Source organism: Danio rerio, chromosome 16 (genome assembly GCF_052040795.2).
Source record: "Danio rerio strain M-AB ecotype USA chromosome 16, GRCz13ab, whole genome shotgun sequence".
NCBI lineage: Eukaryota > Metazoa > Chordata > Actinopteri > Cypriniformes > Danionidae > Danio > Danio rerio.
Genome location: NC_141036.1, coordinates 8,464,993 through 8,490,000, shown reverse-complemented (window position 1 = coordinate 8,490,000; position 25,008 = coordinate 8,464,993). Strand labels below are relative to the sequence as shown.

Sequence of the window (25,008 nt, the reverse complement as noted above, 5' to 3'; positions counted from 1 at the left end):
CATACATACAAAGGACAGGCCCTGCTATTTTGTACTACAAACAGAATTCTTTTATTATCCTAATACTTGAATAAAATTACCATCGAAACAGAGTTGGCGAGGCAGTGGCGCAGTAGGTAGTGCTGTCGCCTCACAGCAATAAGGTCGGCTCATTTGGCGTTTCTGTGTGGAGTTTGCATGTTCTCGCTGCCTTCACATGGGTTTCCTCCGGGTGCTCCGGTTTCCCCCACAGTCAAAAGACATGCGGTACAGGTGAATTGGGTAGGCTAAATTGTCCATAGTGTATGAATGTATGTGTGTGGATGTTTCCCAGAGATGGGTTGCGGCTGGAAGGGCATCCACTGCGTAAAAACTTGCTGGATAAGTTGGCGGCTCATTCTGCTGTGGCGACCCCGTTTAATAAAGGGACTAAGCCGACAAGAAAATGAATGAATGATTGAATGAACACCGAGTTATGCTAATAAACTGCATGGCTGAACTTTGCGGTTTCCGAATTTCAATTAGAAATGTTCATGGTTTAATCCGTTTTAGCGTCATTTAAATCCTATTCCATATGATGCATTATAACATCTATGCAAAGGACAGACTAAAACCTCACCAAAATTATTAGTTTTTTTTTTTTCATTTTCCATGGCTGTTGAATTATCAGAGCGAACACATTAAAAAAACAGAGATGTACAACATTTGAACATTTGAGATTCCTTCAATAAATAACAGGTTATCTTTGCAGATGAGACATAAGGACATCCTTTAAAAAAAGAAAGATAGAAAGAAAGAAAAGTGGCACTGTCCTTCTTTCAACGCAGATACACCAAGGCTCTCCATCTAATCTGACTCAGCTTGAATCGATTTACAAGGAAGAATGGGCAAAGATTTCACTCTCTAGATGTGCAAAGCTGGTAGAGACATACCCCAAAAGACTTGAAGCTGTAATTGCAGCAAAAGAGGGTTCCACAAAATGTTGACTCAGTAACCTAACGTTTTGACCCTATGTTTTGTCAGTTTAGTGGCTAATTCAAACCAGTTTATACAAGTTTAAATGTACGGTTTTAAAAAGAAGGTGTGGCTCCCAACCCCGCCCCTAAAGCCAACCGTGATTGGGGGATAAGTAGATTGCACTAAATTGTCTGAATGAGATCTTACAAATTCACACGAATTACCCACTAAATCAAAAAAAAATTTTAATTGCCGTGAGATTGTGTTGGTTCTGGAGATGAACAAAGCTCTTAGGGGATTGGAATGACATGAGGGTGAATGATTAACAACAGAATTTTCATTTTAGGGTGAACTAATAATTTAAATAGAAATGAGCTTCTGCTCCTCGTGTTTGGTGTATATCATGTCTATTGTGCTTGCGTGACATCAGTTCATCATCATGGCATTTCATTATGAACATGTATTCAACCCTTGTCAGTTTAAACTGCTGATATGCACACATCTGAAGCACACACGCAGTAAGACGGCTGTCTAATTTAAACTAAAGTCCCCTTTGGAATCTTTAAAAGGAAAGTACACCCAAAAATGAACATTTCCTGTCAATTTGCTCACCCCAAGGTCAGCCAAAGATGTAGGTGACTTTTTACTTCAAGCAGGGAAACAAATCTTGTCTATTGTATATACTAGATCGGTGACGGCAGTAATAAACAGTAATCTAAATCTACAAACTAGAAAACAAAAATAAAATCACTCACTCATTGCTTCTAATTGAATAAATGGGAATAAAAATACATGGTCCCACTTTATATTAAGTGCCCTAACTAATAAGTACTTACACAGGAATTAATAGTTTGTTACAATGTACTTATAGTGTAAATACATGTATTTACTGTGCACGCTTGATTAAATACATGTATGTAATTACATCTGTAATTAACTTTTGTCATTACATTTATAAATACACTGTTGACTAGAGCTGCACGATTCTGGCTAAAATGAGAATCGCAATTTTTTTGCTTAAAATAAAGATTTTCTCATGATTCTATATATGTAAAATAAAAGTATGGTAAAAACAAACATATGGCACAACATCGATAATAATAATATGTGTAGGTCTACTGGTTTCTGTAAATAATTCTATTCTACTTATAATAATTCTGATGTTGAATTATTATGTTTGAGATATATGCTATTATGCTTGCAATCTGTCATATTAGACAATTTTATTCACTGGTAAAATCAGACATTTGCCATTATCAGATTATATTCAACAATATATAGGCTTGAGTAGTTATACTGACATTGTAAACATTTATTTTCATGCACAACTGTGGGTTTGCTATAAAACAAAAAACATATCAAATGCTTGTTGTAATCATAACTCTATAATGCGATATGATCATTTAAACGAAGTGCTCACTTTCGGTTTCATTTTGACTGCTAAGTGCTTGTTCATACTTCGCTCGCGGCTCCCAAACGATCACTCTGTGCCAAAAACTGAATATTATTTACAACTGTATAACCTGTTACTCGCAACATATGCAGGTTCTGTTCACTAAAAGTAGACGCGCGCACGTCTATCAATAAGCACGCCCTCTCTGTGATAACAGCTCATGGTCAGCAGCTCACGTCACGTGTGATTTCCCGGCCGCGAAAACATCATTATATGAAGACAAAAATGACTTGGTGTCAATGTCACTGAGCATCGTATGTGAAACAATGAAAAGACTCGTGCGGCCGCCTTTTCTTCTCTCCTGAACTTGAAAATATGATTGGCAGAATCGTAGAAATGCTGGATTAAGATTGTCTAGGAGGTCGAATCGAGATCGCGATCTTTTAACGATTAATTGTGCAGCTCTACTGTTGAACATCCCTTACACCTTAACCCACCCTTAAACCTACCCATACCACCAAACCTGTCCATAACCCAACCTCAATCCTAACTCAAAAGCACCACAAGTGTTCTCAAATACATTATAAACACAGTAAGTACATTGTATTTATTTTTTGATGCAAGTACATAGTAGTTAAGGACACTTAATATAAAGCGGGACCAAATACATTTCTTTATGATTGCAGTGGCTCTTCATCACCAGTCATAAGCAAGAACAGAGTATTTTCAGACACTGCATCTGCTTACTTTATTTATATAATGTAGTGGGTGGATTTTTTACTATTATAGGCTTGCTGTTTACACACACACACAGACACATGAATGTTTAAACATGATGTGAAAGTGAATTCTGCATAATAGCCCGCCTTAAATATTGCATTCTGTAAGGCTTACACAGTCACAAAACATCTGAAGTACTGTTACTTCTTTAGTGGAAAACTGAGAAACTGCTTTTCCTCTTACTCTGTTAGTTTACAGTTCGAGTTACAAAAGATTGAACCCATTTAATTTGTGCTACTGGCCCACTACCACCAAACACAAGCTACCTCACTAATATAATAAATGAAAAGAGAACTACAGACATGCCATCAACAAAGGACATCAGCTTAAAAAAATCGTACTGTCAAATTGAAAATCTATGTATTCTCTCTGTGAAGTGATTCTATAAAATGTACAAAGATGACCTGAATTTGAATATCTCATGGGCAAACCAATTCAAATGCTTTCTATTGAAGAAATAAATAATAATCAGTGTTTTTTGAAGACAGTTAAATAATAAAAAGAAAGAAAACACCAACACTGTTGACAAATTACAGTCAATCCAAGCTAGTAAACAGCAGCCTACTTTTTATATCTTAATATTCACTTCCAGTTTGTTTTGTAGTTACTTCATATAAGATTTCTAAACCTCCAAAAGGCTTCATCATAACAAAAACTTAAGGGCACACTTACGAAGTCACAAAGCTCGTTTAAGCCACAGAAAAGTGTGTAGTATTTCAGTTAACAGAAACAGGTGTCGACAAAACCAGTGTCTTGGACTTATAAATACGAATTTAAGTTATGCAATACATTTCTGATAAATAAAGTTAAGAACTTTGCTTGAACTGTGATGTATTAAAAGGTCTAGCAGTTCTGAAAACTGCATTCATGGCCAGCCTTCACCGCGGTCATGATTCTCAATCAGTTCGTGACACTCCACAAGTACCACGAAGAGCAATCAGCGACAATCAAGGTTCAAAGAAACAATTCACCCGTGTCACATCATGTCAATTTCAGGACAGCTCCTGAGAACGAACCTTCCAATTAATTCTCCACTAGCTGACTACAATGTAGTGATACATTTAACCGGATTGCTGAATCAAGTTTTACATATAAGAACATCTGCAAATGGGCCCAAGAGGTTCTTGTTAAAGATGCAGCGCACCCACACTAAATACGTGGTGAATGGTTTGATGTTCTCTGAAAAGGTGTAGTTCTGGTGGGGCAGAATGTAAGGCATATACGTGTTCTCTCCCTGTTCCTGGATCCACACCTCATATTTCACCTCTTTGACCTTCAGGTACTTCAGGTTCCAAGGGATCTGCCATGAAACCGAGAGCTTTGCTTCATTGGTGGCCTGCACTGAAGTCTGGCACTTGGGCTCTCGGACTCGACCGGGATGTACAGTGCTAGCCACCTTAGCCTTTTTGAGGTTAAGCTTTTTCAGACCATCTCTGAGTACGTCCAGGAAAGAGGCAAGATCTACAGTGGTGTCCTGGTAAATGCGAAAAAGCCATTCTGGATTACGACAACAAAGATGTCTTGGCACCTCCTTGCTGGCAAGGATACGTTCTTGCTCCTCCTTCTCCAAATGAACGATGCCACCCTGATCCCAAGGGCGGTCAGGGAAAGTGACAGTGTTCTCTTCCATGGTATTTCTCCAGGCAACATACTGTAAGTCCATGCCAGGTAAGGAGGCCAAGGTTTTGTAGGGAGTGTACTGTTCCGGGTTCACACCATAAGGGAAGAGTTCGACCACAGCTGCACCACGGGGCAAAAACATGGAGGTGATCATCTGGGCTCCGTGCATGCTGACCAGCATGGCTGCTCTGCTAATAATTTGGATGATGTTATCAAACGACTGCTCCTCCAAAGACACAGTGACCGTCCTCATCTGAAACTCTTGAGCTAAAGCCAGAAGCAGCTCGGCCTCGTTCAGGATGAGCCTGTTCGTGGTACGTTTAAAAACTACAATGTAGTCATCATCCTCCTCCTCGTCCTCTCTTGTGATGTTCAGCCTCTCCATCAGAAATGAAGCAAACTGACGGATCTCGTTACCTGATATCAGAATGTTGGCTTTGGGTCCTTGGGGTTGCACAAAGCCATACTGGTACCATGTGGTCATCTTTGACAGTCCTACGTAGGACTTGGTGAAGCACATGAGCTTGCCGAAGGTCTTCAACTGGTCCTTGAGAAGTGGTTGCTTGCTGCTTAGCAAGCGATAGAGGTCGAAGTGAGCCCCTTCACCCCAACCCTCCATGAAGACGAGTCTGGCTTCATCGTCCAAGTCTGAATACTGCTGCATGGTGTAGTAGACCGGCAAAAGATCATCGTGGAAAATGTGCATGAGGTTGTCTGGATTGAATCGATTCAGAATAAGAGTGACGTCTGGCACAAACACAGGTTTTGGCATAAATTTCAGAGCCGCCGCTGGAAGCTCGAGAAAGTTAAAATATTGCGTGTTGTGGTCTTCTACAGATGAGAGGTCCAGCAGGGCTGGTTGGAAACGGCGAGAGCCAAGGTTGGGCAACATCACAGAGGCATTACTGTGGAAGAATACAAACTCCTCAGCTTCTGTGCAGTAGCAGAGGTAGTCAAAACGGCAGATGCGATCAGTGTGCATCTTGCCAGTGCAGACCATTCTGGTCCCATGCTCTTGGAGTGCCAACAAGGCACCATGGTAATCGATACGCACCTGTGAACATATGCCAATATTCAGTTATTCAATATATCATGATAAATAGCATGCACAATATTGATATACACTTCAAAATACAGTGAATAATTACTTATTATTAAAACTTTTGTTGAAGCATCAGGAGTGAGTGATTTACAAGTTAAGTCAATGCAAAGATGTGAATAGGCATCATGCGGAGCTATTCGCACGAATGAGGCGGCGTGAAAAACAGGATTGGCACGAATTGAGCGTTTAACCAATCAGGAGCTTGCTCTAGTATGGGTGTGATTATGATGTAACGCCTGTTGTTGGTGTTCAGATGGGAAATCCTCCTGCTGACACAAGACAACAGCTCATCAAACCGGGCTTGGCTCAGTCGTCAGCACTTCCAGCATTCAGAAATAGTTTCTGGAGGAGTTTGTGAACTCACAGAGCTGGATGCACCTTAGAAAGAATCTAATGGACTCAAGACACGGCACCAAACAAATCTACGCTGTTTTTTAGACTTCCTAAAGCACAGCCATTTAGCACCAAAACTAGAATCACCGGGCTGACAGAAGCACCGTCCATGATGCAAATCTGCATCTATTGTAAATTGAACTTTACATGAGAATGAAGGGAGTCAACTCAAAATCTTCAAGTGTCTATTTACTCGCGAATAGCGAAAGCCGCATCTGGTGGGAACGCCCCGTAAGAGTGCTTATTAAGATTATTCACACTGCACTTTCAGTGGTGTTCATAACAATGTCAAATGCTTTGAGACTTAATAGGTTAATTTGTTTAATAATTCACACATTAACATTTTTACAATCTAGCCTACTACAAGCTGAAATATTGTTTGAAAACTCAGTGACTATTTAGGGCTAATTTAGGACTATTTAACACTGTGTAATGACGCTCCTATAGTAAACATTAGCAAATTTAACAAAACTCACAATGAAAAGTACAAAAGCTTTTATTAAACCTTAATACATTAATACGATAGTGGATTAAAATTTCAGTCATAATCTGATCATTTAATTAAATGTGTTAATAACAAAAAACTTGTATTTTTATTAAACTATTAACATAGTAATGGTAATAAATTAGATTTTATTTACTATTGATTTTAATCAATTACCTAACATTTACTAATGATGCTGTATTGTAAAGTGTTACCGATTATACTCATTATATCATCATTTCATAATTTAATTAGGTTAAAACATTTGTTTATTCTATGCATGTGAATACAATAAGAACAATACACCAAGTTTTTTTGTTATTATGCCTATCAAAAGTGACTTTTTTGCAGCTATATTTTACTTTATATCGCGATAAAAGCCTTCACAATTAATCTCATCAAGCAAAGTTATCATAACCCTGTGCACCTGTGAAAATTCTTGTGACTGGCGTGTAAGCTGTAGCTCCTCTTCCAGCTGTGATGTGTGTTCAACCAGACGAACGTATTTCCAAAGCAAGGCTGCCACCACTGACACCAGCAGGCCATTCAGCACTGCCGGCAGGTTCATCCTACACCCGATAGCACGCATCACAGCAGAACTCCGATCCCACACTCATGCTCCACCTGAAACAGTCAGAAAACCAAGATCAACAAGAAGGTTTGTGTTTTCATTGCTAACACTAATTCATCATTAACATAAATTACAGTATAAACACTGGGGGCAAGAAGGGCATTAATTAATGTGAATCCTTCTGATAAGACAGTTTCATGTAAAGGTTTTTAATTTTTAGAGGGCCACTTAAGCATTATGGCCTCCCTCAAAGGTTCATCAAAATTCTTTGGATTCATCTTCAATGCCACCTTCTTATTTAAAATGAAAAGAAAAATCAGACCCATTTTGTCACATACAGTTGAAGTCAGAATTATTAGCTCCCTTTGAATTTTTTTTATTCTTTTTTACATATTTCTCAATTGATGTTTAACAGAGCAAGGAAATTTTCACAGTGTGTCTGATAATATTTTTTCTTCTGGAGAAAGTCTGATTTGTTATATTTCGGCTAGAATAAAAGCAGTTTTAATTTTTTTTAAACACTATTTTAAGGACAAAATTATTAGCCCCTTTAAGCAAATTTTTTTCTGAACAAACCATCAATATCCAATAACTTGCCTAATTACCCTAACCCGCCTAGTAAACCTAGTTAAGCCTTTAAATGTCACTTTAAGCTGTATAGAAGTGTCTTGAAAAATATCTAGTCAAATATTATTTACTGTCATCATGGCAAAGATTAAATGAATCCATTATTAGAAATGAGTTAATAAAACTATTATATTTAGAAATGTGTTGAAAAAAATCTTTTCTCCGTTAAACACAAATTGGGGAAAAAATAAACAAGCAGTCAATGGGGCTAATAATAATAATTCAAGGGGGCTAATAATTCTGACTTCAACTGTATGTAACAACTCTACACAAGGTACTTATATACTTATGTTCTGGGAATGTCCCCAAATTGCATTATTCTGGACCAAAGTACGAGACTTTTTGTCATAACTAATAGAAACTCAGATCCAATGTGATTGCGACCCATTGCTTTTTCTCATGTGGACGATTCATCACTCTCCTAATCCATCAACAAAAGAAAGAATGTGTCAATTGTTCTGACTCCTGCAAAAAAAAAAAAAAAAATCCTGAAACTACAACTGGATTAATCTGCTCCAATTGATCTATCCTGAAGGCTCTATCTACTGGACATTATTTGTTCAGAATACACCACAGCCAAAATAAATGGTGCCAGTACAAAAACTGTACAATTTTGGTTAAATATGAGAGACTGTATGATTCATGTCTTAATCCAGATTTTGTACTTATTAATACAATAATACTGTGTTTATTTTATTTTACATCTTTTGTTGGGTGGATTTCGGGCTTTGTTCAAAATCAAAATGTTAAAAAAAAAAATTTAAAAAAAAGAATTTAAAAAAAGAAAGAACTTGACATAATCTGCTTTGTGCTGCTGGCATTCTAGGCTTGCCAGCAAAGCCACGGAGTCCATAGAGTGGTTAAAAATGTCCACCTGCCTCCACGTATTTACAGAACTTGGCACTAAAATGACGCGTGTGTGATCTCAAAGCGCTATGTACGCAACCGCCTATAAGCTAATGCTTTAACTGTGACTGTTGCCTCAGGACAACAAACAAACATCTTTTAGGTGGTGATAAAAAAATGTTTGAGGATAGACAACGGAAAAGCTTCAGTCATCTACAAAAGTAGTGACACAATGACTAAATCAAAATGAGAACGACAACATTCTTGCTATGTTAAAGGCTAATCAGTAGTACAAAAAAAGAAGAAGAGACTGGCAGGGTTGTTGTCACATATTGTGGATAAAATAAATGCTAATTTGCATGATGTGAATCACAGTATTCCTTGCTTTTCATCCATACAATTTCATGTTTTGAGATTTCAGCAGCATTACCCTCCAACAGCAGCAGAAACGACAGTGTCACCACTTGTGCGTTTAATTCCCTTTACTACATAGACAGCTCGGAGGGAAACATAAAAAGGCTTTTGCCAACAGACAAACGCCTGCAAAATGTCAGCTTCACATTGAAATAACCGAGCAAACCCATAGTGGCAGGAAGCATCTCCGCTAATATAACTGTTTAAACCTGAAATGTCTTTGATGTCGGCATGAAAATAAGCCATAAACACAATGAATGGTTTTATGTTGCATATTGCTTGGGCTCCCCTGGGTTTATTTAAAATTGCAATATGTTTTTATTTAGTATTTTAGACTTCCATCATATTCACTCACTCTCTATCCTTCGGCTTAGTCCCTGATTTATCAGGGATCACCACAGTGGAATGAACCGCCAATTGGCATACGTTTTATTGCTTGTTATATTGGCTGGGCTCCCCTGGGTTTATTTCAAGCTGCAATAAGTTTTTACTAAATGACTTCCATCATATTCACTCACTCTCTATCCTTCGGCTTAGTCCCTGATTTATCAGGGGTCACCACAGTGGAATGAACCGCCAATTGACATACGTTTTATTGCTTGTTATATTGCTTGGGCTCCCCTGGGTTTATTTCAAACTGCAATAAGTTTTTACTAAATGACTTCCATCATATTCACTCACTCTCTATCCTTCGGCTTAGTCCCTGATTTATCAGGGATCACCACAGTGGAATGAACCGCCAATTGACATATGTTTTATTGCTTGTTATATTGCTTGGGCTCCCCTGGGTTTATTTCAAACTGCAATAAGTTTTTACTAAACGACTTCCATCATATTCACTCACTCTCTATCCTTCGGCTTAGTCCCTGATTTATCAGGGGTCACCACAGTGGAATGAATCGCCAATTGGCATACGTTTTATGAGGCGGATGCCCATCCAGCCACACCCCCAACACTGGGAAACACTTCAATAATATTATGAATTCATAATAAACCATTCATTTATATTAAATAAAATTGAATAAGTCTGTGATAATTCAAGACGGGCTTAAATTTAATTGAATCCAAATGCGCAGTATTGGCAAAAGTATCTGGCTTTATAATATAGGTGATAATCAAAATAGTGAACTTCATCTTGTACTTCATTTCTCTAAAACAAAATAATTGTAAAAAAAACGGCAAGGAGAGGCGTGTATACTGAAAAGAGGTTTTTAATAAAGTAAAAACTGTCATGGGCTCCAAGCGAGTCCGTTTCTAATTTAGTCTATTTTGGTTTCAGGTTACATTTACATCCGTTTCAGAGTTCTCCCTCCTGGGACTCAACACCCACAACACTTCAGAACGGTTTCGCCTACGCCATTCTGCTAGTGATTAATTCAAATAACTCCACTCAATGACTCTGCACAATAAATCGCTCTCAAGTAAAGCCTTGATCAAACACAAACCAACAGAATTATGTTCAGACGTACAGATATGTAGTATAGATGTAGCAAGCTCTCATAAAGAAGACTTAAACTTCACTCAAGAATGAAAATTTACTCAGTTTACTTGTTCAAAATTGGTTTTACTTTCTTCATTATGTTGAAAAAAGAAGATATTTTGTAGAAAGCTGGAAAACTGTGATTTCACTATTTGTTTTTCCTACAGGTACAGGTTACAGGTTTTTAGCCTTGTTTAAAATATGTTCTGTGTTAAACAGAAGAAATACTCAATTCAGTTCAGCTTTATTTGTATAGCGCTTTTACAATGTAGATTGTGTCAAAGCAGCTTCACATAAATGGTCATAGTAACTGGATCAGGGTAGTTCAGTTTTTAGTGTTTAAGTTCAGTTCAGTTTAGCTCAGTTCAGTGAGGTTTAAAGTCATTACTGAGAGTCCAAACCCTGAAGAGCAAGTTCATCTATGCGTAGCCCTGCAGATCCTGAACCATGCAAGCCAGAGGCGACAGCGGAGAGGGAAAAAAAAACTTCACCGATAGGAGAGTGAAAAAAAACATTGAGAAAAAACCAGACTAAGTTAACCTTTCTATTAAACTTAGAAAAGTTTGGAACTAATATCCCTTTGATAGTCCACTTTCTTCCATTTAAATTTCTGAAAAATGTACAAACTGTGCAAGATTTCTGCATGCATGAAATATCCAGAAGATCAGCATGTTCAATATACAACATAATAATACTTTAATACATTGTCTCATTGTCTTGTATGTTTTTAAGTCTAATTTAACTTATTATTTGACCAGAATGACAAAAATCCTTGTTTTCACACCAAGATTTAGTTATGAATAAATATATATTATAATTCACATGGCAACAATGCGGGATAATATTATGCAAAAATATAATATACTTATTAATCTATACATTTACATATTTTATTCTGTGCTTTTTATTATAAATTGCACGATTGTGTTTTGTATTTGGTTAATGTTCATTACGTTTATTGATCCGTTATTTTTAAAGTCAAATTGGCAGTTTATGTATAAGGATAGCGCGAAAAAATGTCAAACTCCAGGTAGTCTGCAGCAGATTTATTTTAAATTTTAATATATATAAATAGGGATCAATATATAATTATACAGTTATTATATAAGATGATATATGCTAAATATTTTTGAGAGTATAGTTACTAATAACTGAACACACATAAAATAAATAAATATATATATATATATATATATATATATATATATATATATACACATATTTTTTTTATGTGTGTTCAGTTATTAGTAACTATACTCTCAAAAATCTTTTTATTTATATAAAATATATTTATATATAAAATATATATATATATATATATATATATATATATATATATATATAAATATAAAATATAAATATATAATAAATATAAATATATAATAGAAATAGTTATCTTAAACATCATTTAATATTTAGAACATCCCGATTCCCAATAACAAACAGCCTATCCAGCCGTTTAACTCTGCCAAGTGGTAAATTCTAGTATGAGCATTGGGCATGCGAGCGAGGATCCGATCTTAAGATTATGTGCAAGTCCATGTTCTTCACATGCTTGATTGCTTTGCTATCACTGAGATCTTGCATGTGTTTGCTGATGCTATGAGCAGAACTGACGACAATACCCAGAGGGAGGATGTTGAACTGCTTGGATGTAATGCACTGTGATATAGATCAGATTATGGAAGATTCATTCACTGCTACAATGAGGGGAAAAAATTCCAAGCTAAATCAGAGCATTTTTCATGGGGAAAAGGATTGAAAACTGATTTGTCAGGAAAAGCGGTATGCAAACACATTAAAGAGTCACAGTGGTAAATAATGTGACCCTGGTTCACAAAAACCAGTCATTCACACTGAATGCATCTTTTCTTTTTCTATTATACAAGCTGTTTATTTCTGAGATTAGCCGATCTGCACAGATGTATCGACCTGTAGAACTAGGATTCGAGAGATGAACCGTTCAATTCTTTTTCCGGCTCTAAATGCATATGATTGGCCTGTGATAAACGAGTGACTCAGACCCGATAGAGGACTCGAGAGGTGAGCGGATCAATTCTTTTTCCGGCTCTAAACGCATATGATTGGCTTCTGCCAATGTGATGAAGACTTGAAATTAACGATACTACCTGCACAAATGTGCGCACGCGCGGATGAACGAATCACTCCTTGAGAGGACTCGTAGTTCCCGAGTCATATTGAAGATTCGTTCAAAAAGAACGAATCGTTCATGAACGACCCATCACTAAAACGTACTCAGTGTCCTAACATGACAAAGTAAACACCGTTAACAATTTCCTGTAGAATCTACAGTAACTTACTGGCAGCAGTTCAGCAGTAATTTTCTGTAAAAAAGCAAGAATACTGTATTTACATACAGCACCATTTATTTTGCTATACATGCATTTACACTATTGTATTCTTTACTGTAAAACATGCAGTGATTTTCACAATGCAACTTTAAAATACAGTAACATACTGCATAACTGTCCTACGGTAAAATACAGTTATTGATAGTTGATGTAATTTACAAAAATCGTTAACAGTGTACATCACTGGAAAGCTTAATAACATTTTCAATAATGCATATATATATATATATATATATATATATATATATATATATATATATATATATATATATATATATATATATATATATATACATATATACACATATATACACATACACACACACACACACACACACACATTTTCAAAAAAATGACACATATGACTGTTGTCGCATTTGCTAAAAAGCGTTAAGATTAGGAAATAATGGCACTTAGGAGTCTTGATCTATCTGAGCTGTCCAGATATAAATATCTCCACAAGAGCAGGCAGACCTCATGCCCTTGAAAAGCTGTCCTTTTTGTGCATATAAAGCAAGCAAGCAGGGGGTCACATCATGCGACTGAGAGAGGATTTTTTCGAAGAGGCTGGTTCCGTGTGTTTATAACTGAATGGGAATACGGCCCTGGCTGACAGGGCTTGCCCGGCTCCCTTGTGTACCGCTGGGCTGTTTGCTATGTGGATGATAAGCACCACAATGATGGGGGAAGGCAGCCTAGTGCTTCTAATGCATTTTAATAAGGCTCCTGGAAAGACACTGCTCTCAGTCTTTCAGCGGCTTTCTTCTCCGATGAGTCCCTTCAGGATAACCAAGGAGATTCCCTACTCGGCTCCCTGCCCACGACAGCAAACTCTCAGGTTAAAGAGACACAATCATTATGCCTCTTCGATTCTCCTGCCGGACTGCCTGTCCTTTCAATAACGTCTCCTGCTATTTGTTCATTTTTATTTTATTTGGTCACACTTTATTTTAAGGTACAATTCTCACTATTAACAAACCATTAACTATGAATTTTGCCTCAAATAACACCTGATTTGATTCTTATTAACAGTTATTAATGCCAAGTTCAGACTGCATGATTTTCAAAGTAGTCGTGTCACAGATGTTTTCACACTGCATGACTATCTGGGCTTGCGTTTCGTCGCTGCTTTGTTTACACTGCATGATGGATCTGCGACAGGGACATTCACATTGCATGACTTTACTATAGAAAGAATCGCCAACAACTTCGTCCAAACTACGTCTCACAGCCAAAAACATGTAGTATATCTTTTGTTATTAACTACATAATGACAAAGAAGCCTTTAATGGGGTAGAACATGTACATATTTGCTCACCTGGGTTTAAAGGGAATTAGCCATTTCTCCTCAACGTTGATAAACTAATTTCTTTCTGTATGAAACGTCAACAGACACGGGTGCTCCTGAGTCCTGTCAAACCTCCACTATTTTTTTCTCCATTTTGTGCGTCCAAATAAATCGAAAATCATCGCTTTTAACTTTTCCCCAGCCTCCCGCTGGCCTGCAGCAGTTATACACACACGCACACACAAGTGAATGCCGCTCTCTCATTGGCTCTAGGCGATGGCTGATGTTATTTTCAGTCAAAACTCATTTCACACGGCATGATTTGAATCGCCGACAGCTCCAGATATTTAGCATGTCAAATATCTCGCTGGCATCGGCGACTCATCGGCGATTCTCTCAGATCGCGTCTTTGATAGTTCATACTGTGTGATTGTCACTCACGTGCACGAGCAGCGATTTGCCTGTGATTTCAGCCATTTGTCAGCGATTTCTCAAAACCTGTCGGCGAGCCAAAATCGGGGCTAAAATCACACAGTCTGAACTAGGCATAAGGTATAATTGAGTTTAATTATTGGAATTTAGAAAAAGTTCATGCAGATTATGTACTTTATAAGTACTAATAAACAGCAAATTTTTTAATACTAGGCAAGTAATAAGCCACTAGTTAATAGTGAGAATTAATATTTTAGGGTGCTTTCACACCTAGACTTTTGTCTTGTTTGCCCAGTTAGCGAGGTTCGTTTGGCATATCTGAATCCAGCAATCGATCCGAGATCGCCTGAATGAGGTGTATTCGGCTTGATTGAAATTAACTCTGGAGCGGATTGATTGTAGAGAGAAAGCAATACGATCCGAGCCCGGCTATATCACAGTGTTTTATGGATATTTATAAGGCATATGGCTATATGAAGAGAGAATTATGAGTTGGGCGGGAGGTCATTCCAGACATTCCAAGTCTCCCTGAAGTTTCACTCCTTTGCGGGCATCCGGGGTCTCTGTGGATTTGCGGGACACTCCTGGATGCCCGCAAACGAGTGGTAATCTCCCAGAAAACGTGCGTCTCCCTCCCAATCCTCAAACATGTCACGCACCTCTCCCATCGCATCCCTCCTCGCTCTTCAGACATTCATTCATTTATTTTCTTGTCTGCTTAGTCCCTTTATTAATCCGGGGTCGCCACAGTGGAATGAACCGCCAACTTATCCAGCAAGGTTTTACGCAGCGGATGCCCTTCCAGTCACAACCCATCTCTGGGAAACATCCACACACACTCATACACTACAGACAATTTAGCCTACTTGGACTGTGGGGGAAACCGGAGCACCTGGAGGAAACCCACGCAAAGGCAGGGAGAACATGCAAACTCCACACAGAAACGCCAACTAAGCCGAGGTTCGACCCAGCGACCTTCTTGCTGTGAGGCAACAGCACTACCTACTGCGCCACTGCCTCGCCCGCTCTTCAGACATGTTGCGCGCAATTTTCAGGAATTGGCACATTTGATTGTGGATTGAATTGCTTTAGCACTTCTTTTTGACTAAACCTGAAGATACAAGACAAAAAAAATAGGTTTTAGGTAAAATGTTTATAAAGGAGACAATACTGAGCCAGAAATTGACACAAATTGAGATCTAAAGTAAGTAAAGATGTTTCTTAGCTTAAGCATTCTGTCCTTTACATGATTGCATCCTGTCCGTTAGCCGAAAACAAAGTTGGTTTTCATTGGCGGTAGTTGTTTGGCGTTGGTTTAGAGGATTGTGGTCATCCAAATCAATGGTTCTCAAAGTGGGGGTCGGAACCCCCCGAGGGGTCGAAGGACAATGAAGGGGGGTCGCCTGGTGGTTTCCAAAAATCTATTTATTTTTATTAAACCATAAGAATTACCATATTTTATCCATAACCTACTGAAGAGAAAAAAATAGTCATTTATACCATATATAGTTACTATAGAGCTTATAGTTACTACTTCTATTGGATTGCAACCCCTGGGGTTATTACAAAGACACAGCCATAGCGTCAGATGCAGCAGATTTCATAACACCTGGTTAAACTTTGTGGCCCATTTACAGCTCTCATACATAAAAAAAAAAATTAAAAGAAGAATAGACTTGGGTCCATTGGTGTGTGTGTGTGTGCCATTGCATGCAAGGTTTCTGTATTTATAACCACCTCAGAGGATATTGGGGGTCACGAGTCACTGGCATTGTCATTTTGGCTTTTTATTCTAGCCAAAACAAAACAAATAGGCCTTTAAAAATGCAATGGCCTTCCATGTCTTATATCGATGTCTATACATTTTTATAGTGATTCCTCAAAAAAAAAACACTACTGTTATTACCCTTGTATTATCCTTAATAGATTGCATGCTGATTGATATAGTAAGCGCTGAAGCAGGCAAACATATTCAGCGTCCCTCTGTTCCTTGGGGACAGATGAAGAATTGGTCTGAAAGAGCTTTTCAGCGGGGGTTACAGGAAACAATGTCACTCTGCCTCCCGGGAGCAGGACTCTACGTAACACTGCAGAGCTGGGTTGAGGACAGCAAAATGACAAAACACCAGAGTGGGAAAAGCACAGGGTGCAAATCAAAAAAGCAGAACCATGCATAAGAACGAGTCTGCGTGTGGAAACTGAGGTCAGAGATTTCTGTTCCAACATAAAAAGGCAATAAAGAGTAGAGCTGCAATATGACAATATACAGTTGAAGCTAGTATAAACCCCACCCCCCCCCCCACAATTTCTGTTCAACAGAAAAAGATTTATTCAACACATTTCTAAACATAATAGTTTAAATAATTCATTTCTAATAACTAAATTCTTTTATCTTTGTCATGACGACAGTTAGGGGTGTCACGATTTCGATTTTTAATCGAAATCGATCGAAATTTATGCTCAATTTCGATTATCGAATCCAAAAATAGAATCGTCGATGCTGCCAGGCCCCCATATCACGTCAGCTTGGCTTGCCAAGCTGGAAAATAACAGGCTTGTTGAAGTGCTTGTTAAACTGCAGAAGCAGGAGACCCGTCGACAGAACTGAAACCCTCTCCTCTTTCAATGAAGTCGCCGGTGTTTAAGCATTTTGGATTTCCAGTGAGTTATGTTGACAACATTCGTGTTGTTGCAGTTTGCAAGCTCTGCTATGTACGTATTACGTACAGTTTGTCCGATAGACAACACTGGCATCGCGATCCTCCGCCCGCTCCCGTTGCAAATCCGCTCGCGAAAAGTACACACTCAGGCCCTGTTTACACTGTCTTTTTTTTTTTAAATGGCATTTTAGAACGACAACGATTTGACATCCACAGTGGCGTGTAGCATTTCTGAGCAGCCCTCCTTTCTCTCTACCTCTGAAAATGCACATAACGTGACCACAAAGACACAGACACACTCACAGCCATGCGCTCGAGACAGCAGGTCCAGGCAGTCAGAGGACTGCTTCAATCTTTCACTCACTTGTACTTAGTCATTTTAGCGAACACCTCAGATACTGTTGGCTGGTTCCTGTTGGTTGTGCGTCTTTTTTACCGACGCCATTATAACGACACAGATCACTGCCGATTTACGAGTCCCGCAGAAAAAGTGATTGACAGGTGGTAATTATGTGTGTATCTTGCCTTTATTCATTTACTGTATGATTTGTTTATGGCTAAAACAAAGACCATCCAGGTCAGGTAGTTTAAACGGTAGGCTACAAATAATTAATTGGTCATCAATTAATTAATTATTCATAATCGAAAATCGAATCGTGCCTTTAGAATCGAAAATGTAATCGAATCGAGGATTTGGAGGGTCGTGACACCCTTAACGACAGTACATTATAATTTACTAGATATTTTTTCAAGAGACAAGCATTTAGCTTAGAAGTGCAATTTAAAGGTTCACAAAACCCTCAGTACTTTTTTTGGATATTTTAACAGATTTGTGCGTGTTGAGCATCAGTTAAGTCAATGTTAGCATCTGTTAGCTTTAATTGTGAGAAAAACTGGATAATTTTGAGCTTTTGTCAGCTAATTTAAGCTTCCGGGTTTAAAATGATTTTTGGGGCGGGATCAAAAAAGTGCAAAGATCGGTTTCTCATTATTATTCATAGCTGAGTTTTCTTATCCTATGAGAAGAGCCGGCTTCTTAATTATTCATGACTGCGCATGCTTTCCGTAAGCAAGGCTGTGAGACACGGACCCACGACACACAGTAGCTGTTCATGAAGGGTCGTATGTGTTTGTTTCCAAGATCCAACGAGTTTGTTGCATGTTTTTCCCCGCGATGCTGTAAGGGCCGATACAGCAAAGCTGTTTGTGTGCAGCAAGCATTTTTGTCGGGAGTCAGAGATGGCAAAAGTACACAAACCCTTTACTTAGGTAGAAGTACAGATACTCATGTTTAGAAAGACTCTGGTAAAAGTTGAAGTACTGACTACACTTCTGTACTCAAGTAAAAGTAAAGAAGTAAAGCATCAAAAATTTACTTAAATAAAAAGTACCCAATTGTACTACACAGTTTATTTTTTATTTATTAGGTATGTAAATACCCTGTCCTATTCGGATTTATTGAATATATTGAATCTTTCAAAAGATGAGCGCAGGCAGAGGAACGCATCTCACAAACTGAAGATTCTGTCTCCAAACACTACAAGTGCCCACAGGATCGGTTATATGTGCAAAACTGCAGTGGACACGAAAGCAACTCCGAGAGCGATGATCGCGTAGTTTCTGGATTACAGAGACAAGGAGCACGTGTTGCATGCCGCCAGAGCAAAGAAAGAGGTACTATTTCAAAAATCAGAAAGCTAAGTAAAGAAGAAGCTGTGAGCTAAAAGACTGATCTATGGATTCATTTTTCCAGCGCGCCTCCGAGTAACCATTGATGGTCATGCTCATGTCTTTCAGTATCGTTTACGACTTTTTAATAATTTTTTTAAAAGTTATTAACTTTCTAATGAACAGAAGCAGGTGCTGTTTTCTTAACTTTGTGTTCCTTTTATGAATGTGTGCAATATTACTTGTTCATCATTGACCGTAATCTTAAGGCCGAGAGACAGCAAACTGATGCCAAAAAACTAGCGCAGACTAAATCCAACTGTGTTTGTCGGCTCACGCCAAATCGCATCTGTTCCCATCTGGACCAAAAAGCTGCGTGTGAACACAACAAATAAATGGCGTTTGACTGAAATGAAAGTGCACACCAGTAGATGGCAGTAGACTGTTTTTTCATTCCACAAAGGGAAACCGGTACATAAAATGTTTGGCCAGCGGAGAAATTAAAATGGTCGTGCCCAACTGAGTCTGGTTCTATCAAGGTTTTTTTTCTTCACTCCCATCAGGTGAAGTTTTTTTTCCCCTCTCCGCTGTCGCCACTGCCTCGCATGGTTCAGGATTGGTAGAGCTACGCATCGATGAATTTGCTCTTCAGTGTTTGAACTCTCAGTAATGATTAAATCACACTGAACTGAGCTAAACTGAACTGAACTGAACTTAAACACTAAAACTTGTCACTATAGGGATGCACCGATCCCGATACTTGGATCGGATATCGGTTTGATACCACATATTTTTGCTGGATCGGGTATCGGCCAAATGGTTTCAATCCAAATCCGATCTCGCATGTGCGCTATATTCTGTGTAATTTATAAGCCAACAAAAGTCACGAATGTAGCCTATTATAAGGCACTAGAAAGTTGTCATGTAGGCCAACTTTATCCAAAATGTTTTGAAGCCATTTTATAGTTTAATGTGAAGTAAAGACAAATAATCAAGTGGTTAAACTCATGTTCAGTTATGAATTTCCCACCTCTCAATCATTCTCCATTCATTCACAATTCAAACTGCGTGTCGCATTCATTACAACACGAAAAACTTTCTCCAGGACTGATTGTTCCTGTTAATATAAGTAATCAATGGAGAAAGGCATTTAGTTTAGCATTAAATGGGTTCATTTTGACCTGCAACATGGAGATCATTGCTGTTTAAATCATGCTGCGCTGTGTCTGTTAGATCAGCAGATCGCATTCACAACACTGGAGTAGAGAGGGTTATTACCTGCTCTTCACACACAAAGTAGGCCTACCTAACACTTTAAATGAGAAAAGGCTCAATAATACATTGGACAGATCTTCAACGCACTGATTTCTCCCCTTTGTGCTACTGTTTTAGAAGTGTCCGTATACCGGAGGGCTGCGCGTTGTGTCTCTTCATTCAGACACCGACTGCACAGATGTAACATGCGCCACTTCGTAAGATTATTAAGTTTCTGTTCTCTCATCCTTCCAACTGAGTTTATTCTTCTGAGGGGAATACTTTAAGTGGTGCGAATAGTTTGTAAAGCCTGGCTCATTGTGGTCAAAGTAGTTGATTAAATTAATAAAAGTGAAACTGATGAAACGGAGCATATGAATCGTCATTAACAGAAAATTATTTAGAATTTATAATATAGCTTACTGTGAATATTTCACTGTAATTGTATACATTAATATTTTATTTAACAGGTCTGTTTGTCAGTTTGTGCGCTGAAGCATAGGGCTATAAGCTGACCTTGTTTTGAACTTCAAATATTCTTGTTTATTGTGTAGATAACTGACCAACAAAAATACATTAAAACAACCAACAAATTATACCAAACTAAATTAGTTTTTAAAAAAGATAATTTTTCAGACAAAAAAAAAAAATTCAGACATGATTTCAGTTTTTTTAATGTCACTCGCTGCGAGTTTAGGCGAGGGAATGTTTATTAAAACTGGCCTCAGACGGTTTAGTTTATTCTGCTTCAAAACTTGCAGGAGAATATCAGGCTTTGCTAAAACTGGTGCATAACTGACATTTAGGTCTTCTACTAGTTCTTTTTTACCCAGTGCCAACCAAGATTCCCGCATCAGCCTAGGAACTCCCATTTAGATGACTAGAGTTCATTTTTTTAACTGGAAATACAAAATCTAAATACAACAAAATGACATTATACTTTACAAATTATGTATCATATATGGAAGGCGAGGTAGCACGGTGACACAGTGGGTACCACAATCGCCTTACAGCAAGAAGGTTGCTGGTTTGAGCCCCGGCTGGGTCAGTTGGCATTTCTGCGTGGAGTTTGCATGTTCTCCCCGTGTTTGCGTGGGAGAACATGCAAGTTAACATGTAAGTTAATTGAAAAAGCTAAATTGGCCGTAGTGTATGTGCGGATGTATGAGTGTGTACGAGTGTTTCCCAGAGTTGGGTTGCGGCTGGAAGGGCATCCACTGCGTAAAACATGTGCTGGATATAAGTTGGCGGTTCATTCTGCTGTGGCGGCCCCTGATTAACAAAGGGACTAAGCCGAGAAAAAAAAAAATGAATGAATATGGAAGGCTCAACACAATATTAAGTCAAGAAAAAGAGTATACAAAAGACAAAAAGATAAGTACAAAGAGTGTAAAGTTACAAAAATAGTCCAAACTAAAATTTTACAAAACAACAAAACAGATACCGGCTATAGCAAGTTTTATAATAGAAATAAATTAAACATTTTTTAAGGCATTTCATTTTAGCCAGGCAATCCGAAAAAAGTTTTTAATTCTTTTATAAAGACAATGAGTTGTAGAGAGGTTTTAAAATATATGCATTTACGAATAAAATATTTGGCTAATACAATGCTATTTTTATCAAACAAAACAGAGCAATCTTTAGTAATTTCATATAGTAAATCTTGTAATGTGAAAGTCAAACCTTCAAGCAACCACCTACTTTATTATCATCCAGTCTTGCACTATTTTCCAAAACGAATGAGCAAAACCGCAAGTAAAAATATGTGTTCTGTGTCTTCTATTAAGTGTTTGCATAAATAGCATGGGAAATTTTCAAAATAAATAGATTTACATTTAAGTTAGAATTATTAGCGCCCTTTAGTTTTTTTTGTTTGTTTGTTTTTTCCTTTTTTTAAATATTTCCTAAATGATGTTTAACAGAGCAAGGACATTTTTACAGTGTGTCTGATAATATTTTTTTCTTCTGGAGAAAGTCTTATTTGTTTTATTTTGACTAGAATAAAAGCATTTTTTTTATTTTTAAAAACCATTTTAATTTCAAAATTATTAGCCATTTTAACCTTTATTTATTTTCGATACAGAACAAACCATTTGTTATACAATAACTTGCCTAATTACCCTAACCTGCCTTTAAATGTCACTTTAGGCTGTATAGAAGTGTCTTGAAAAATATCTAGTCAAATATTATGTACTGTCATCATGGCAAAGATAAATAAATCAAATATTAGAAATGAGTTATTAAAACTATTATGTTTAGAAATGTGCTGAAACAATCTTCTCTCCATTAAACAGAAATTGGGGAAAACAATAAACGGGGGGCTAATAATTCATTAATATTTCTGACTTCAACTGTATTTATAGGGTATATATAATTAAATATTTAAAATTGCATTTATTTTGCCTTGGGGGGGAATTGAAAATTTAAGATTGTAAATGCCGTTCTAAAATGTTTAACAGTATTTTTATCCAATGTATGATATAATTTATGTATTAATACTTGACAGGGAATGCATCATAGGATGATAATTTAGATGAATGCAGTTAATAACTAATAGCTATTAGGCATCTCCATTTATTACAGGAATCCCTTATAAAGCCTGCTGGTTTGAAAACAGACAGTAATTACATTTTAATTGAAATATCTGATTTTTTACGCACAATTTTAACTTAACTGTTGTGTGAGGCACCCTGAAAAATATTTCATTTTTGTATTTTACTTTGCACCAAGACATTGCACACTGTGTACTTTGGAGAGTGACACCTCGCAGGCATTTCTGTCCTTGACTATATAAAAAGAGAAAGTTGCTCCAATGTAACAGTCAGTCAAAATTCAATTACATCAGCAAAAATTGCATTTGCAGCTTCCACCCAAGGACTGTTTATAAATGTCAAATGCTCATCAATATAGTGGTGGCATCACATCCAAAGCCGTCCTTCCAGATTTACCCTTTGCATTGCATTTTATTTCTAATAATATCCATTAATATAAGAAAAATAATAGTAATAACTTTTTGCAGTCCAGCAGAGATGACATGAAGCAGAAATAATGCTGACCTGATGACTCGAGCACATTTGAGTAAATATCATTCATAATCATAACACAAGCTATTCAAAATAAAAAATAAATACTGTAGTATGCTAAATAAATTTTCCTGTCCAACACAAATGGTAGCAAGTTATTATTGTCTCGTGTAATGTTTTATAGGTATATATTACAGTAGTTAAATCAAAAAGTGAGGTTTGATCTGTGATTTACAGCGTAAATTGTTCGGTTGATCAGTAAGTAAGCATCTCTTTTCCTGACGACGGCTAGTTGGAAAAAAAAAACTTCTTGCATTAAGTTTCCCAAAACAGACATATAATAATGCATAAGCCATGTCAAAAAGCAATCACATATCATACCTGTGGGAAAGGTGAGACAGGACGGAACGGTGTGAATTCACTGCGGATACACTGTTTCAACAGCAGCTCCAGCAAATCAGTGGCTGTGACCATTTACAACTTTACAGCGGACAAACGCGGCATTTCTGAGCTTACTGTGTTAATCCCGCGAAGTGTTCATTCAACAATGTGGTTCAACGATTGAATATCGGCTTAATTTTACCGTTACGTAGCGCAAATTCGACCTAGTCGCGCGTATTCTACCAGCGTTAACCCAGCTGCCGGAGAAGTCTCCACCCACAGCGATGACCGGGCTCAGATGAGAAAACCTCGCGATATCTTATCGCCGCTAATCAGTCTGACGTTTGCACTCTGTGTTATCGCGAGAGAATCGCAGCACAATTGAGACTCCCAAATGAGAGCGTTCAATGAAGACTAATATGACATTCATTTTATAGTAATACCATTTATTTCAAATCAATTCAGTATTTTCTTAAAATATTACATCATAAATATAGACAGATAAACAGAGTCTCCACAAATTCACTGAAAAAGCCTTTTTTTTTTTAGCTAACTAACTTTGGCACAGATTGCCATTAGGATGTTTGATGATTGATGTTTGATGATTAACTCATTTAGGTAAATGTAAGTGTAAAGTTACATCAATTTATAGAGTATGTACAGTGTTTGGTTAGAGGAAGAAACCTTCAAAAACAATAAATAAATAAATACGCAAATACATAGATAAATGAGTAAATAAATCCATAAATTCCTGCATAAATAAAACATTAAATAATCTGCAATTAAATTAAAATATGTATACAAAATTACATGAATGTTGGGGGGGGGGGGGGGGGGTTGGGGGGGTAATAAAATGCTAAACTATAAGTTTATTTCCCCCCTTTCAAACATTTATTAATTTCTTGAACGTAGTTCCGTGTTTACTTTTCCTCAGGTCATCATGCTAATAAAAAAATTATGAATAAGCATTTGAAAGGAGGGAAAATAAACCTTTAGTTTAGCATTTCCCTATTCCCCCCAACATTCATTTAATGAATTACTTAGACCTATTTATTAATTATTTACCTGCCCACACTATTCATTATTTATATATTTATTTATGCAGGAGTTTGTGGATTTGTATATACATGTATTTATTTATTATTTGTTTATTTATTTATTACTTTATTTATTGCAAGAAGTTTATTACTCATTTATTTATATATTTGTGTATTTATTTATTGTTTTTGCAGGTTTCCTGCATATTTGATTGAATTAACACAGTTTATAGACTTCTGAATTTAC

General features: G+C 37.3%; 1 protein-coding gene and 1 long non-coding RNA gene across 3 annotated transcripts in view; both read right to left on the bottom strand.

Annotated features, from left to right (window-relative positions):
- Positions 1-25,008, bottom strand: part of LOC147840126 (uncharacterized) — a 402,217-nt gene that overhangs the window by 337,702 nt on the left and 39,507 nt on the right. The window lies entirely within an intron of this gene.
- Positions 3,660-24,020, bottom strand: pomgnt2 (protein O-linked mannose N-acetylglucosaminyltransferase 2 (beta 1,4-)). The gene is given in 3 exon segments (NM_001012384.2): positions 3,660-5,783; positions 7,136-7,332; positions 23,725-24,020. Coding segments are annotated over 2 exon segments (1,758 nt in total). The 5' UTR covers positions 7,298-7,332; positions 23,725-24,020; the 3' UTR covers positions 3,660-4,187.